The 18,540-nt window shown below is 46.4% G+C and overlaps 1 protein-coding gene across 1 annotated transcript in view; it reads right to left on the minus strand.

The window, feature by feature from the left end:
• Window positions 1-18,540, minus strand: part of LOC122931321 (aquaporin-2-like) — an 87,115-nt gene that overhangs the window by 20,072 nt on the left and 48,503 nt on the right. Inside the window, exon 2 of the mRNA XM_044285386.1 lies at window positions 7,653-7,817. Coding sequence (XP_044141321.1) covers window positions 7,653-7,817 — 165 coding nt within the window. The remainder of the gene's footprint in view (window positions 1-7,652; window positions 7,818-18,540) is intronic.

Here is an 18,540-nt window from a genome sequence, read left to right on the forward strand (position 1 = left end):
ATATTAATCCCTACACTGCAAGCTCCCTGTACATATGCTAAATATTAATTTTCGTTCAGTAGATATTGTTAAAAATCAAGTTTTATCATATGTAAATTACCTTGCTACCAGCAAGTAGGGCGGCTACTTGCTGGTAGCAGCCGCATCCTCCTCTCATCATGACGCCCCCTCCGCCGTTTGATTGACAGGGCCAGGGAACGGGTTCGTTCTCTGCTGGCCCTGTTCGAATTCAAAATATCGCGCCTGCGCCGTACCTTTCTTTAATCGGTGCAGGCGCACTGAGAGGCGGCCTCTCTCCCGGCCGCTCCATCCTCAATGCGCCTGCGCCGGGTGTAGATGTGACGTCATCGGCGCAGGCGCATTGAGGATGGAGCGGCCGGGAGAGAGGCCGCCTCTCAGTGCGCCTGCGCCGATGACGTCACATCCACACCCGGCGCAGGCGCATTGAGGATGGAGCGGCCGGGAGAGAGGCCGCCTCTCAGTGCGCCTGCACCGATTAAAGAAAGGTACGGCGCAGGCGCGATATTTTGAATTCGAACAGGGCCAGCAGAGAACGAACCCGTTCCCTGGCCCTGTCAATCAAACGGCGGAGGGGGCGTCATGATGAGAGGAGGATGCGGCTGCTACCAGCAAGTAGCCGCCCTACTTGCTGGTAGCAAGGTAATTTACATATGATAAAACTTGATTTTTAACAATATCTACTGAACGAAAATTAATATTTAGCATATGTACAGGGAGCTTGCAGTGTAGGGATTAATATTAACGGGAAAAAAAAAAGGGTTTAGTGGGCTGACAGAAGCCCTTTAATATACCTCCAACCACATAATCACTTGATGTTTTCTGTATGGTGAATGCCTAATGTTTGGGGCCTATACTTCACTGCCCTTCATTAAACTTGACATCCAATGACCGTCTAATATACCTCCAACCACATAATCACTTGATGTTTTCTGTACGGTGAATTAATAATTTTTGGGGCCTGTAGTCCACTGGCCTGCAGTAAAATTGATATCCAATGACCGTCTAATATACCTCCAGCCGCATAATCACTTGATCTTTTCTGTACGGTGAATGCATAATTTTTGGGGCCTGTAATCTAACTAGCCAACAGTAAAATTGTTATACGGTGACCGCCTAATGCACCTCCAGCCACATTATCAATAGTTCTTTTCTCTACGGTGAATGAATAATTTTTGGGACCTGTAGTCCACTGGCCTGCAGTAAAATTGACATCCATTGACCGTCTAATATACTGTACCTCCAGCCACATAATCACTTGATGTTTTCTGTCTGGTGAATGCCTAATGTTTGAGGCCTGTAGTCCACTGGCCTGCAGTAAAATTGATATCCAATGACCGTCTAATATACCTCCAGTCACAAAGTCACTTGATGTTTTCTGTCCTTTGAATGTGTAATGTTTGGGGCCTGTACTCCCGTCATCTAAAATAAACATTTTCTAGGCTCCAGCAGGGCACATTTTTGAGTTTCCCAGATGCATAAAAATGGCCCCTGATATAAATACATATTTTTGGTGGGAATTTTTGCCATTGATCCCCCTCTGGCATGTGACTGTCCATGTTGTGGGAAGATTTGTGCACTTCTAGTAAGTATTTGGTGGCTGCAAATATGACCTGAAGTTTTTTCAGGTTCACCTGTTATTAAAGTGAATGGGGTCTGCCGCGAACTTATGGTTCGCAAACATTTGATCACGTTCGCGCGATCGCGTTCGTGAATCGTCACGGCCGATGTTCGTCCATCACTAATTGAAAACAAGTGATCTCAAACTCGGATATTCGGAGGAGCTCTTTTCAGCGCCATTCCTTGATTTGGGCCTCTCGCCCGCTTGAAGAGGGACATGAGATCTTGTGCACTGATTCTCAAAGTCTTAAGTATCCACAGTCAGAAGAAGATGACGGTGGAGAACGGCAATTAGTGTTTTACAAGGTGGATGATGATGATTAGACACAGTTGCCAATAAGTCAATGGCAATTAGTGTCTCAAAAAGTTTATGATGAGGATGAGACACAGTTGTCAATAAGTGAGGTTCTTGTTAGGTCAGCAAGTCAGGAGGATGACCAGAGTGAGGAAGTGGAAGATGAGGTGGTGGACGATTAAATCACTGACCCAACCTGGGAAGGTTCAAGCCGAGCGAGGACAGCAGTACTGAGAGGGAGGGATCCGCAGCACCGCAACAGGTTGAAAGAGGCAGTGGGGTGGCAAAAGGGAGAAGGCGGGCCACACCAAACAGGCCCGCAACTGTTCCACGGAGCACCACTTTGCGGCAATCTCCCTTGCAATAGGGTAGGTGTTCCGCAGTCTGGTGCTTTTTTTAGAAAAGTGCAGACGATAAAAGAATTAGCAGTCCGTTAAATGACTGACACATGGACAAGTGCTTTTGGCTAGGTACGCTATATTTTCCTTATGGCACACTGGGTGAACGTTGTGGAGCCCGGGAGCGAGTCGTACCCTGAGATGGCACAGGTGCTAACGACGCCAAGGATTGAGGGCCCTACTTCCGCCACCACCTACATTAGTGGCTGCAACCCCCCATTCTCCTCCTCCTCCACTTCCACCTCTGAATTCTCAACTTGTAGCACCTCTCAGCCATCAGTCAGTAGCTGGAAGCAGTGTAGCACTGCAGTGGGGAAGCGGCAACAGGCTGTGCTGAAATTTATTTGCTTAGGTGACATACAGCACACCGCTGCAGAGCTGTAGCAGGGTATAAGGGACCAGACTAAGCTGTGGCTCTCGCCACTCAACCTACAACCAGGCATGGTTTTGTCTGATAACGGCCGTAACTTGGTGGCGGCTTTGGAGCTCGGCAAGCTCACACACATACCATGCCTAGCCCACGTTTTCAATTTAGTGGTTTAGCGGTTTCTCAAAACCTACCCCAATTAGCCTGAGCTACTGGTTAAGGTGCGCCGCATGTGTGCCCATTTCCAAAAGTCATCTATAGCTGCCGCCGGCTGGCAACGCTGCAGCAGTGCTTGCAATTGCCAGCTCACCGACTGTTGTGCGACGTGAGCACGCGCTGGAACTCCATGTTCCACATGTTGGCCAGGCTTTGTGAGCAGCAGAGGGCAGTAGTGGAATACCAGCTGCAACATGGTCGCCGCCTTTGGAGTCAGCTTCCGCTCTTCACAAGCAATGAGTGGGCATGGATGTCTGACCTCTGTGATGTTTTAAGAAACTTTGAGGAATCAACACAGATGGTGAGCGGCGATAACACTATTATCAGCATAACCAGACCACTTCTGTGTCTACTCAAACGCTTGCTGCTCACAATTAAGGTGGACACTTTGCATGTGGAAGAGGTGGAAATGGGGGAAGACAGTACACAGGATGATAGTCAGACCACCCTCATTTCGTCTTCTGTCGAGGACAGCAAAGTCTTGTCTGTTGGGACTCTGGCACACATGCTCACTTTCCCGTGATCCTCGCGTTATACGCATTTTGCTCAAGACCGATTACTGATTGTTCACCCTTCTCGACCCCCGCTACAAAGAGAACTTCTCATTTCTCATTCCTATGGTGGAGAGGACTAGCAAAATGGTGTAATACCAGAAGGTCCTTCTGGAAAAAAAAAATTAAAAATTTACAGCTGACAACGCTGGCGGTAGAGTACATAGTTCCTTGGGCAACCGAGGAGGGGAGACCAGTGGAACACAATGCAGTTCCAACAAAGGCAGGGCAACACTCTCCAAGGCCTGGGACAGTTTCATGACACCCCGCCAGCACCCTCACCCTGATGCGCGGCCTAGTGTCACAAGGATAGAAAAGTTTTAGAAGATGGTGAAGGAGTACGTAGCAGTGATCCCTCAGTGGCTTACAACTATTGGGTGTCCAAGCTGGACACATGGCATGAACTGGCGCTCTACGCCTTGGAGATGCTGGCCTGCCCTGCCACCAGCATTTTGTCAGAGCGGGTATTTAGTGCTGCTGGAGCATAATAACTGATAAGCGCATCCGCTTGTCAACTGAAAATGCTGACAGGTTGGTTGACTCTTATCCCTGGATCGCCCCTGACTTCTCTACTCCACCAGAGGAAAGCTGCTGAACATAAACACACTTTAATTGTGGCTTTTGTGGTGTATTGAATACACTGTATTCCCATGCATCCCTTCCACCACTAAAAGGGTATATGGTTCAATCTTACTTTTCTCCTCCTCCTCCTCCTCCATCATATTAACATGCTTATTAGGCTGTCCTCACCCCTAATGTTTTAGAGGGTCACCAGCAGGCCCTCGCCCATAATGTTTTAGAGGGTCAGCTCAGCAGAAGACCCTCACCCCTAATGTTTAGGTGGTCAGATCAGCAGCAGGCCCTCGCCCCTAATGTTTTAGAGAGTCACCAGCAGGCCCTTGCTCCTAATGTTTTCGAGGGTCACCAGCAGGCCAACAATCATAATTTTTGAAGGGTGTGTATGATGCCCTCCTTTATGTTTAAGGGTGCATTGGAGTGTCAGTTCCTTATAATTTTTGGCAGCCCTTTCCCTTTGTGCATAGGCTTTATACTCATATAGGAGTCCCACTACCTGAACAATTGTACCACAATGTGAATGAGGCCCTCCTTTATGTGATATACAGGTTGTATCAGAGTGCCTCTTCCTTGTAATTTTTGGCAGCACTTGCACTTTATATACAAGTAAATATACAGGAAAGAATGTTTCTTAACAATTTTTCCTCTAAAACCGATTTTATCTTCGGTTTGGTGCGCATTATTGTCAGTCTGTAAAAGTGGCGTACTACTCAGACAACATCGTTCCCAGCAGCGACCTGGGAGTCCAGATGCATCCAGACATCCTCCCCATGCTGTTCCCGAACCATTTCAGTGGTGTTTCTATCCATTTCTGACCTTTTCCTGTGAACCAGACACCCTCCCCTCTTTCGAGCAGGGGGTGCCTGGTATAATACTCTGGTTCTCCCACTGACTTCCATTGTGCTCTGGTGCTTTGTAAAGCACCCGAGCATCCCGAGGTGTTCTACTCAAGCACCAGAGCACACAAGCACTTTGGTGCTTTATAAACACTAGCGGTCAGGCTCCTGGCACTGAGACCATTTAGAGGTACATCAGTGATGTGCAGACAGTAGTGGATGATGATGATGATGTAGCCGATCGCACTATGGAGCCTGGTGAAGAAGGGGCTTCATCATCATCATCATCCGGAATGGGTGCGGACCCATTTATTCTCTATGTGGCCGGAAGAGATGCGGAGAGCACACTGTGCACCCGCATTTCCGGGCGCGGCCCCGATCTTCCGGTCCGCAGCTCCGCAAGAAAATAGAGCATGTCCTATTCTTGTCCGCAATTGCGGACAAGAATAGACATTTGTATAAGGGTGCCAGCCGGGTGTATTCACTACCACAGCAGATTCCCTATGCGTGTTACTGCAAGGCACAGTGTTCTACACCACTATACCGTCTCTCTGCAGCCAGGAAATAGCTGTTTTTTTTTATGTGATTTGCCACAATCAAATTCGGATCTAATCTTTTCAGAAAATTCGGCGAACCGATCGAATTACATTTTTTTGAAATTCTCTCATCTCTAATAATGACCCCAGTGGGCCCCCTCATGGGGGATCATAATGTATGTAGGGGGCACTGATGGTCATCATACTGTATGGGGGTCACTGGGGGTCATTATACTGAATGGGGGGGCACTGGGGGTTATTATATTGTGTAAGGGGCACTCACACAGTATAATGACCTCCCAGTGGCCCTCTCACATACTGTCACGGCCTATGGTATGTGGTGTGACACTTTCCTGCATTTGCTTGTCCGTGTCAACGTGTGGTCTTTAGTGCGTGTGGTGGCAGTGTCCGAGCCCTATGGCTGATCCCCAGGACATGATTGTCACACATGCCGTTGCCCGCGGCAACAGGTGTAGTGTGTGTTTTATGTGTGTATTCCCCTTTAAGTGGCAGTCTTCCCTTACCTTGTGTTTGAAGGGTTAATTCCCTTCTGTGTCTGTGAACACTGGGTGTGTTTGTTGGGTGTGGCTACTGGGGCCTATAAAGCCTCACTGTTAGCTTCAGTCTGTGGGTTGCTTCAGCCATGCTTAGCATGCGTTGGGATCTTCAGCTTGCCACCACAGGGATCAGCAAGTCTGTGGCAGGTAGGTGGAACTGGTTCAGTTCACCTGCCATTTCCATAGATCTGTTTGTGTTTCCCCTTTTCCCTGCAGCTTGGCCAGTGAAACCGCTGTTCCTCTGTGTCCAGAAGGAACAGGCCGTCTTACCCTGACTCCTAGTCCAGGGACCGGTCGGAGGGTGAGTTAGGGATCCGAGGTTCCTGAGCATGGGTCCTCCTACCTTAAAGGTCGGCCCATGCAGCTAGGAGTTAGGGTCAGATTAGGGATGTGATTAGGAGGTGACCTGCTCCCTAATTCTGTCGTCCTGGCCGAACAGGGGTTAACATCATCTGGCATCGCATGGCTGAGGATTTTCCCCGTCCTCAGCCGTGACACATACCTATCATTGCTGGAGCGCAGGGAGCCAGCAGTCCTTTCATGCACTAACCAAAGCCCCTTCATGTCATGATGTTGCCGCTGGGCCGGGCCTGGAGTAGTGAAGGAGCTGCTGTTAGTGAATGAAAGGACCGCTGGCTCCCCTACATTCCATGAATGAGAGCTTCCATCTGTATTGATGAAAGTGCTCATAGCAGCTGGCCCTCACCCCCCTGAGAGCTGGCACCCGGGGTGGACTAACCTCCCTTGGCACGCCACTACACAGTAGGCCCCAGCACTTGCCCGGCTATGCCGGGTGCTGACGCCGGCCTTGGACTTATACCTCTTCCTTTATAAAGTAAAGAATTCAAGTGTTGAATGTTATATTGTAAGTTACCGTTTGACTGAGACAAGTAAGGTGTCTTTGTGGCGTTAACGTGGACTTGAATAAAGATCAGGTGGATCTGTGTGTAGTACAATTTTAAAGAGGAGCTGTCACCTCTCCTGACATGTCTGTTTTAGTAACTGCTTGCATTCCCCATGTAATACAAATTCTGGAGCATCTTTTTATATAACTCTAGGTTGTGCCATTTCTCTGTTATCCCTACTAGAAATGTATTAATTACTTGCAAGCAGTCTGCAATAAAGGTCCAGTTGGGTGTTACCAGTTTGACAGTCTGACACAAGACAATCAGTGCTACCAGTTGCAGACTTTGCAAGCTCACACTCCCACAGCCACTTGGACCTTTAAAGCAGACTGCTGGCAAATAGCACAAGGGTGGTGGGAGCAAATTCTGTGAAAGGTAGAAGCCTAGTGGTCATGAGGATCAATGGAGCCTGTGCGTATCTATACAGAGTGCCTGATGCAACACCTTGAGAAATACCTACTGTAGGTCTGCCTAGGACCCACAGCAACACTGTAGGAAGGTGTAAGAAAGGTGAAAGCCAGCAGCTAACTGGCCCTTGGAAAACTTGGTCCTGGTAGAGATCCAGTTGCAAGTGAGCAAGTAGTTAAGTTCTGCAATGTTCAAGTGTTTAGCATCACTTTGTGTGTTCAACAACCATAAAGACTTTTGTGTCACTCCAGTTTTTTTTTTTTAAACCATCATGCTTCTGTAATCTGTGTAAAGTAATCACTATTTGCTATAGTAAGGGCATAATACAATATATTCTATTCACAACAGTTATCATCAACCAGTACTTACCCCAACTAAGTGACCCAGAACAACAGAGAGGCCAATAGAAAGTGCTGGAGACCCTACATTGTCGTCCCTCCTGTCATCAGTAGAGGCATAAATGCAGAGCACTAGTTGGAGGGTGAGGATGATTTCCACAGTCACAGCCTGTCCTTCTGTTGCATTATTACTAGGCTGGAAGAAAAAAACATATTAAAAACTTAATGACATCCCCAAATGCAGTCAGATATGATCAAATTATATACTGTTTTCCTATTTACTGGGAGCAGAGTGACATTCCCTGACACCATGTTATTATTTAATAGCTTTCATTGAATTATCCATTTTATAGTATCTCAATTCTTATAGTGAAATAAACGTATTTACCAGAGCTGTAAACCAATATATTATCAAAAGTAAATAGGTTTATATTATATATCTCTTATATATATAAAAATTAGTTTCTGTCTGTCTGTCTGTTCATTATGCACGACAAAACGACTGGACCGATCTTTACCAAATTTGGCAAACAGGTACATCAGGTGTCCGGCAAGGTTTTAGATCAGGTCTCAGCTCTCTAGGACAACCGTTCCTGAGATATTCCCAAAAAATTGCCCACATTAGCCAATACAAGCCTGCAAGTCTTTCTCTTCAAATCCCAACTGCCATAAACACCGTTTTACTCCAGGTTTCCATAACAACCCAGCCTTTTTTCTTTACTGCTTAATGGGGTGGGCACTGTCGAGGTCACTGTTTTTAACCGGCTCAGGACCGCCGTACGCAAGATTGCGTCTTCACGGCGGTCCAGTTGTTCTGGGTGGACGCGCCGGTGCGTCCTCTCGCAAGACGCGAGATTTCGGGGAAAGCCGGCCCGGGCATGCGCATCGCGGGCCGGCAAAATTCAAAGGACAAGTTCGTCATCAACCTGCCAGCCAATGATCGTGGCTGGCAGGTTGATGATTTTCAAAAAAACGAATCAGCAGCCAGATACCACATCATATTAGTAAATATGATATGGTTATATAGCTGCTGTGCTCCTCTGCTCCTTCTTTTGGTTGGTTGGCTCCAGCAGAGGAGCACACATCACTGTGAGTACCCACCAACACCACATACTAGCCCCAGATCACGTCCCAGCACCCAATTAACCCTTTGATCACCCCTTCTTGCCCCTGTCAATCACTAGTGAAAAGGAAAAAAGTGATCAGTGCAAACTGTCACTTTTTTTTTTCACTGGTATTGACCGTTAGGTTTTAGGTACAGTTTAGGCCCCTTGGTTAGGTAGTTTAGGGATCAGTTAGCGCCCAGCCCACCGCACCGCAGTCCGTTATTCGCTGATTAGCGTATCGCTAATCAGCATTTGTACTTTTATAGTATCTGGAAGTGATCAAAACTGATCACGGTCAGATCTATAATAGTATTAGTGTCACTTTAGTTCGCCCTCCACCCAAAACGCAGTGCGGCAATAAAAAAATCAGTTTGGATATTTTTTATCAACCGCAGCGGCCTCCGGTACTTCGCTAGCCTCCCCTTTGTAAGACAGGCTTGCTTTTTTTCTTGGGTAGTCTCAGGGAATACCCCTAAATTTAGTTGCCCAAATGTCAAACAGGGGGTATTCTTCTGAAAAGGCCTACAGGCTTCTGACCCAGTCGGATGAGGAATGGGTCAGAATACGAACCTGTAGAAAGCAGTGGCTCTCTGACCCAGAGTTCGGACGAGGAGGCTGAGGTCCCTGATAGCACCAGGCGTACCCGGCCCCGTGTCGCTAGACCGCAGGTTGCGCAGGATCCGCTTCAAGAGCAGCAGAGTGGGGCTGGTGCTGTCGGATTACGTGGTGAGGCATACACCAGCAGCGCAGCCCTTCCTGGACCTAGTACCAGCAACTGCCGTACAACCTGGTGAAGTGGCGAGCATCAGAAGGGCAGTTGAAGCTGGTACGGTGGCACGAGCAGTAGTGACCCCGTCGCAGCCACCGCAAAGACGTGCCCGTAGAGCCCCTAGAATCCCTGAGGTGCTGGCAAACCCTGATTGGCAGTCCCCAACTTCAGCCACACATGTAGTTTTCCCTTTCACTGCCCAGTCTGGAGTTTGGGTTGAGACAGCTCAGATCGGTTCGGCCCTGGGATTTTTTGAGCTGTTCTTGACTGCGGAGCTCTTGGACTTAGTCGTGGCCGAAACAAATCGGTATGCCACACAATTTATATCCGCCAACCCCGGAAGCTCTTATGCCCAGTCTTTCCGGTGGAAACCAGTCCAAGTTTCCGAAATTAAAACTTTTCTGGGCCTCCTCCTCAACATGGATCTAACTAAAAAGCATGAATTGCGGTCATATTGGTCCACAAACCCAATTCATCAGATGCCCATGTTCTCTGCTGCTATGTCCAGGACACGATTTGAGACCATCCTGCGTTTCCTGCACTTTAGTGATAACAGCACCTCCCGTCCCAGAGGCCACCCTGCTTTTGACCGGCTCCACAAAATTCGGCCCCTCATAGACCATTTCAACCTGAAATTTGCAGATTTGTATACCCCTGAGCAAAACATCTGCGTAGACGAGTCCCTGATACATTTTACCGGGTGCCTTGGCTTCAAACAATACATCCCAAGCAAGTGCGCCCGGTATGGGGTCAAATTGTATAAGCTCTGTGAAAGGGCCACAGGCTATACCCACAAATTTTGGATCTATGAGGGAAAAGATCAGACCCTGGAGCCGGTCGGTTGCCCTGACTACCTGGAGAGCAGTGGGAAGACAGTCTGGGACTTGGTGTCACCCTTATTCGGCAAGGGGTACCATCTTTATGTGGACAATTTTTACACAAGTGTGGCCCTCTTTAGGCATTTGTTTCTAGAACGGATTGGCGCCAGTGGCACCGCGCAAACTAGTCGCGCGGGCTTCCCCCAACGGCTCGCTACCACCCATCTTGCAAGGGGGCAGAGGGCCGCACTGTGTAACGAAGAACTGCTTGCGGTGAAATGGAGAGACAAGCGTGACGTTTAGATGCTCTCCTCCATTCACGCAGACACGACAATCCAAATTGAGCGAGCAACCCGTGTCATTGAAAAGCCCCTCTCAGTCCACGACTATAATTTGCTCATGGGAGGGGTGGACTTCAATGACCAGATGTTGGATCCGTATTTAGTGTCCCGCAGAACCAGACGCTGGTATAAGAAGGTGTCTGTATATTTAATTCAATTGGCTCTGTATAATAGTTTTGTTCTCTACAGTAAGGCTGGGAGAACTGGATCCTTCCTCAAATTTCAGGAAGAGATCATCGCGAACCTCCTGTACCCAGGAGGTTCCGTGGCCCCATCCACCAGTGTAGTTAGCCGTCTACACGAGCGACATTTCCCCAGTGTCGTTCCTGGTACCTCAAACCGACCGCCACTCTGAAAAAAATGTGTCTGTAGCAGGAGTGGAATAAGGCGTGACACCCACTATTTCTGTCCTGACTGTCCTGACCACCCTGCCCTATGCTTTGGAGAGTGTTTCCGGAAGTACCACACACAGGTACACCTAGCATAGGGATCATCTCACCAGGACAGGCACACAGGGCTATTAGGGCCCATTCACATACAGCTGCTGCAAACGTCTCCTTTCACCTGGAACAAAGTGCATAACGCACTTCGCCACATCTTTGGGCGATTTGCACTTTGCACATTGACCCATGGGGAAGGAGAGGTTTGTTCTATAAAGGTAAAAAAAAAAAAAAACTGTAAGCAAAAAGGTTAATGTTTAGTTCAAAAAGTTAACGTTTATAAGTTCTGTTCCAAAGTTAATAAAATTATTGCATTGCGGCCTGGTTTTTTCTTTTTTTTTCTTTTTTTTTTACCTTCCAGGTGGACCAACCGATCGACTAGCTGCAGCACTGATGTGCTTTCTGACAGAAGCATTGCGCTGCTGTCAGATTACACGCAAGTCGGTGTATGCGGCGCTGCAAGACGAGATTTCTACTCTGCAGTAACAGATACGTTTGCCAAGGCATACGAGCTGAGGAGGAGGCGGCGTTCCTATGCTTTGGCAAACACTTTGTATGTAAAAAAAATAAATAAATCCCGGCAATGATTTATTCATCCACATCGATTGATGTGAATGGAGAAATCTGGTTTGCCAGGGCATATGAGCTAAGTGGGTATGGATGTTGGGCGGAGCTCCTATGTCCTGGCAGACGCCTTTCCCCTCCTTTTTTTTTTTTTTTTGGCAGAGATTTTTTCATCCACATTGATCGATGCGAATGAAGAAATCTGTGCCGTTCATTTTTTTTCTTTCAGCCCAGAGGCTGAACGAAAAAAAAAATCAAATTACCCGTATGCTCAATATAAGGAGAATAGCAGAAACTCCTAATGCTGGCCATACATGTAATGATTGCGGAGACCCTCAAATGCCAGGGCAGTACAAACACCCCACAACTGACCCCATTTTGGAAAGAAGACACCCCAAGGTATTCACTGAGGGGCATATTGAGTCCATGAAAGATTTAAATTTTTGTCCTAAGTTAGCAGAAAGTGAGACTTTGTGAGAAAAAACAAAAAAAAAATCAATTTCCGCTAACTTATGCCAAAAAAATACATTTCTATGAACTCGCCATGCCCCTCATTGAATACCTTGGGGTGTCTTATTTCCAAAGTGGGGTCACATGTGGGGTATTTATACTGCCCTGGCTTTTTAGGGGCCCTAAAGCGTGAGAAAAAGTCTGGGATCCAAATGTCAAAAAATGCCCTCCTAAAAGGAATTTGGGCACTTTTGCAGCCTAGATGCGCAAAAGTGTCACACATGTGGTATCGCCGTACTCAGGAGAAGCTGGGGAATGTGTTTTGGGGTGTCATTTTACATATACCCATGCTGGGTGAGATAAATATCTTGGTCAAATGCCAACTTTGTATAAAAAAATGGGAAAAGTTGTCTTTTGCCAAGATATTTCTCTCACCCAGCATGGGTATATGTAAAATGACATCCCAAAACACATTCCCCAACTTCTCCTGAGTACAGCGATACCAGATGTGTGACACTTTTTTGCAGCCAAGGTGGGCAAAGGGGCGCATATTCCAAAGTGCACCTTTCGGATTTCGCAGGCCATTTTTTACACATTTTGATTGCAAAGTACTTCTCACACATTTGGGCCCCTAAATTGCCAGGGCAGTATAACTACGCCACAAGTGACCCCATTTTGGAAAGAAGACACCCCAAGGTATTCCGTGAGGGGCATGGCGAGTTCCTAGAATTTTTTATTTTTTGTCGCAAGTTAGTGGAATATGAGACATTGTAAGGAAAAAAAAATAAATAAATCATCATTTTCCGCTAACTTTTGACAAAAAATAAAAAGTTCTATGAACTCACTATGTCCATCAGCAAATTCCTTAGGGTGTCTACTTTCCGAAATGGGGTCATTTGTGGGGTTTTTCTACTGTTTGGGCATTGTAGAACCTCAGGAATCATGACAGGTGCTCAGAAAGTGAGAGCTGTTTCAAAAAGCGTAAATTCACATTTTTGTACCATAGTGTGTAAACGCTATAACTTTTACCCAAACCATTTTTTTTTTTTTGCCCAAACATTTTTTTTTTATCAAAGACATGTAGAACAATAAATTTGGTGAAAAATTTATATATGGATGTCGTTTTTTTTGCTAAATTTTACAGCTGAATGTGAAACAAAAAAAGTAAAAATGTCAGCAGCAATAAAATACCACCAAATGAAAGCTCTATTAGTGAGAAGAAAAGGAGGTAAAATTCATTTGGGTGGTAAGTTGCATGACCGAGCGATAAACGGTGAAAGTAGCGTAGTGCAGAAGTGTAAAAAGTGGCCTGGTCATTAAGGGGGTTTTAGCTAGCGGGGTTGAAGTGGTTAAAGTGGCGGGCACAGTGGAGGTCACTGTTATTAAAAAGGCAGGCACTGTGGAGATCACTGTTATTAAATGGGCGGACACTGTGAAGGTCACTGCTATTAACCTCTTCCGGACACAGGGCATACAGGTACGTCCTTATGTCCTGGTACTTAAGGAACCCGGTACTCGGCGGGTGGTGATCGGAACCCGGTACCTGCTCAAATCATTTAGCAGGCACCTGGGGCAAATGCCTCGGGGGGTCCTGTGACCCCCCCCATGTAGGCGATCGCAGCAAACCGCAGGTCAATTCAGACCTGCGGTTTGCTGCGTTTCCGGGTTATTCGGGTCTCTGAGGACACGATAACCCGGAACAGGATGGTGATCGGTGGTGTGTTTTTACCCGACCAATCACCATCCTTAGATCCTGAGTGGTGATGGTGACATCACCTCTCAGGATCGCCTGTGATTGGTAGGTGGGCGGGCCGGCGGAAGATTCAAATCATAGCAGCGCTCCTCCTCCTTTTGTGTCCGGAGCCCGAGGAGAGAGGAGCGCTGCCTGCACATGTGGATCTGAGCCAACATCACCCCACATGTGCCCCAGCATCCTTGCCCCCAGGACCCGATCTGTGCCTCAGCACCCCCCATCTGATCAGCAGTTAATTAGGGAAAGTATAGGGAAAGGTTGGGCTAGGCAGGGATAATAAAAGGAAAGTTAGTGTGAAAAAAAGTTTTATTGCATCACCCTAAGTAGGGTGTCTGGGGTCCACAGCACAGCTGTGTGACCCTAGACCCCCCAGGGGTGCTGCCGCTTGCCCCCCCCCCCAACTTTTTTGGGGCGCATTTTATCTTTATTTTTTATTTTTTTGTGCATATGCTGACTGTGTCCGGCCCTCTTTGCATCCGGCCACTGTTAGCGCATCGCACACCCCACCGCTGATCAACTTCGGACGGTTGATCAGCGGTTTTAAATTTTTTATTTAATTTTTTTTCACATTTTTCCCCTTTTTTTAGTTAGTCTTTATTTTTTTCTGTTAGTTTTTAGGGATAAGTACGTGAACACCCATGCCCCCACACACACTGAATAAAGATTTACACGCACGCACACACATACGCAGACACACTACCCTATGGCCCGCCGAATGTTCTCTGCCGAGGAGGCATACGCCCAGCTTGCCTCTGAGTCCGAGAGTCCTAGTGAGGATGAGGATGACCCCACTTTCCTGTTGTCATCTGCGTCCTCCTCATCATCTAGTGATGATGATGAGCCCCCAAGGCCTCAGACACGCTGCCAGGCGGAGTAAGGGGACCGCCATGCTAGGGACCCTGTGGCCCACCCTAGTACTAGCAGCTCTGGGGCTCGTACTAGTTTTCCGGCCCACCAGTTAAATCTACCGGAGCCCCCTGCTGGTGAACTTGTCTGGTGTACCCCAGAGCGATTTGAGCCCGTGATTCCTGAGTTTGTAGGCCAATCAGGAATCTAGATTTCCACAGTGGGCTTCACTGAATATGACTTTTTTAGTCTTTTTTTCAGTTACCAACTGGTAAATTTAATGGTGGAGCAGACAAACCTGTACGCCCAACAGTTCGTTGCTCGACACCCGGGCACCTTTTTGGCTATGCCCAGTGGCTGGACCCCGGTCAGTGCAGCCGAGATGAGGATATTTTGGGGCCTCGCGCTGCACATGGGCCTAGTCAAGAAACCTAGTGTCAGGCATTACTGGAGTGGGGACGTCCTCTACCAGACCCCACTTTACAGTACGGCCATGACACGTACCTGGTTTGAGGCCATCCGGAAATGCCTGCATTATTCAGATAATGCAGCATGTCCCCCCCAAGGTGATCCTGCCTATGACCGTCTGTATAAGGTATGGCCGGTCATCGATCACTTTGGGGTCAAATTTGTACAGACCTATGTACCTGGAAGGGAGGTTGCGGTTTATGAGTCTCTCATTGCGTTCAAGGGGAGACTCATTTTCCGCCAGTATGTTCCCTCAAAGCGGGCGAGGTATGGCGTGAAGCTGTACAAACTTTGTGAGATTACCTCAGGGTACACTTACAAGTTTTGTGTGTACGAGGGGCGAGATTCCCGTATTCAACCCCCAGAATGTCCCCCCACTCTGGGTGTTAGCAGGAAACTTGTGTGGGACCTTATGCCCCCACTGCTAGATACGTGGAGAACTTTTATACTAGTATCCCCTTGTTCCAGTGCCTCGCCGCCAGATCCACGTCCGCTTGTGGGACCATGCGGAAAAATCAACGCGGCCTTCCTGCCCACCCCCTCCAGGTACCTATTCCCAGGGGTGAGACCCATGCCCTTACCAGTGAAAACCTGTTGCTGGTCAGATATAAGGACAAGAGGGATGTCCTTGTACTGTCCACAATTCACGGCATCACCCCTGTCCCTGTGCGGGGTACTGCGGCAACGGTCCTCAAGCCCGATTGTATCGTTGACTACAATCGGTATAAGGGAGGAGTTGATCTCTCTGATCAAGTCCTCAAGCCATATAACGCCATGCGCAAAACCCGGCACCCATGGTACAATGCAGGTTGCCTTGTACAACTCTTTTGTGCTGTCCCGGAGTGCTGGCAACACAGGGACATTCCTTCAGTTCTATGAGGCAGTTCTCAAGGCCCAGATCTTTTTGGACCGGAAAGAGCAGGCTGGAGTACCTCGAGAACAGGAGGCGCCCGGATCGTCCCTGGCCAACACTTTCCAGGTGTGGTCCCCCATACTGGAAAGAAGGGACTAACCCCAAAAAAGTGCAGAGTGTGTCGCAGGAGGGGGATACGGAAGGACACCCACTACTCAGTGCGATACATGCCCCGATCATGCGGGCCTCTGCATTGACGGTTGCTTCAGGGAGTACCACACTTCCATGGAGTACTAAATTTATATCCCAATTTAGCCACTGACAATCGGATAAAAAAACTGGTTCTCAGAATTGAGACACCGAAAAAAGAATTGTAAAAACTAAAATAATTTTTAAAAAGTATACAAATTAGGTATTGCCGCGTCGGTAATAATCTCCTCTATAAAAATACCCCATGACCTAACCCCCCAGATTAACATGGTCCCAAAAAAAAAAAACGGTGCAAAAAAATAACTTTTTTTGTCACCTTACATAGCAAAAAGTTTAATAGCAAACGATCAAAAAGTCATATAAATAGTGCCAATCAAACAGTCCTCTTATCCTGCAAAAAATGCGCCCCTACATAAGATAATCGGCTAAGAAACTAAAATAAAAAATGACTCTCAGACTTTAGAGATACAAAAAATAATAATTTTGTATCAAAAAGGATAATATAGTCTAAAACCTAAATAATTGTAAAAAAAAGTTGAATTATTAGGTATCGCCGCGTCCATAAGAATATCCTCTATAAAAATACCCCATGACCTAACCCCCCAGATTAACACGGTCAAAAAAAAAAGTGCCAAAACAGCTATTTTTGGCACTTTTCCATTTCAATCCGTTTTTTCCGGTAACAAAACAAGGGTTAACAACCAAACAAAACTTAATATTTTTACCCTGATACTGCAGTTTACATAAACGCCACATTTGTAGTCGCAAACTGCTGTATCACTAAAAGGCAGGGCGCAAAAGGAAAGGACCGACATGGTTTCTGGAAGGCTGATTTTGATGGCCTTTTTTATTGACACCATGTCCCTTTTGAAGCCCGCCTGATGCACCCCTAGAGTAGAAACTCTCTAAAAGTGACCCCATCTAAGAAACTACACCCCTCAAGGTATTCAAAACTGATTTTACTAACTTTATTAACCCTTTAGGTGTTCCTCAACAGTTAATGGCAAATGGAGATGAAATTTCAGAATTTAAGTTTTTGGTAACCTTACCTCACAAAAATGTAATATAGAGCAACCAAAAATCATATGTACCCTAAAAATAGTCCCAACAAAACCGCCACCTTATCCCATAGTTTCCAAAATGGAGTCACTTTTAGGTAGTTTCTACTCCAGGGGTGCATCAGGGGGGTTGAAACAGGACATGGTGTAAATAAACCGGTCCATAAAAATCAGCCGTCCAAAAACCACACAGCGCTCCTTTCCCTCTACGCCCCGCTGTGTGGCCGTACAGTAGTGTACAACCACATATGGGGTGTTTCTGTAAACGGCAGAGTCAGGGCAATAAAGATACAGTCTTGTTTGGCTGTTAACCCTTGCTTTGTTAGTGGAAAAAATAGGTTAAAATTGAAAATTTGGCAAAAAAATTAAATTCTCTAATTTCATCCCCATTTGCCAATAACTATTGTGCAACACCTGAAGGGTTAACAACGTTTTTAAAATCAGTTTTGAATACCTTGAAGGGTGTAGTTTTTTAGATGGGGTCACTTTTATGGAGTTTCTACTCTACGGGTGCATCAGGGGGGCTTCAAATGGGACATGGTGTAAATAAACCAGTCCAGCAAAATCTGCCTTCCAAAAACCATATGGCACACCTTTCCCTCTACGCCCTACTGTGTGCCCGTACAGTAGTTTACGGCCACATATGGGGTGTTTCTAGAAACTACAGAATCGGGGCAATAAATATAGAGTTCTGCTTGGCTGTTGACCCTTGCTTTGTTACTGGAACAAATGGATTAAAATGGAAAATTTGCCAAAAAAATCTAAATTCTGAAATTTGCCATTAATTCTTGTGGAACACCTTAAAGGTTAATAACGTTTGTAAAATCTGTTTTGAATAGCTTGAGGGGTGTGGTTTTTAGAATGGGGTCTTTTTTGGGTGGTTTCTACTATATAATCCTCACAAAATGACTTCAGACCTGAACTGGTCCCTAAAAATAGTTTTTTTTGAAAATTTCTGAAAAATTTCAATATTTGCTTCCAAACTTCTAAGCCTTGTAACATCCCCAAAATATAAAATATCATTCCCAAAATGATCCAAACATGAAGTAGAAATATGTGGAATGTAAAGTAATAACTATTGTTGTAGGTATTACTATGTATTATAGAAGTAGAGAAATTGAAACTTGGAAATTAGCAAATACAATTTTTTAATTTTTGGTAAATTTAGCATTTTTCATATAAATAAAAAATTTTTTGGGGGACTTAATTTTACCAGTGTCATGAAGTACAATATGTGACGAAA

The sequence above is a fragment of the Bufo gargarizans genome, chromosome 3 (assembly GCF_014858855.1).
Source record: "Bufo gargarizans isolate SCDJY-AF-19 chromosome 3, ASM1485885v1, whole genome shotgun sequence".
Lineage (NCBI taxonomy): Eukaryota > Metazoa > Chordata > Amphibia > Anura > Bufonidae > Bufo > Bufo gargarizans.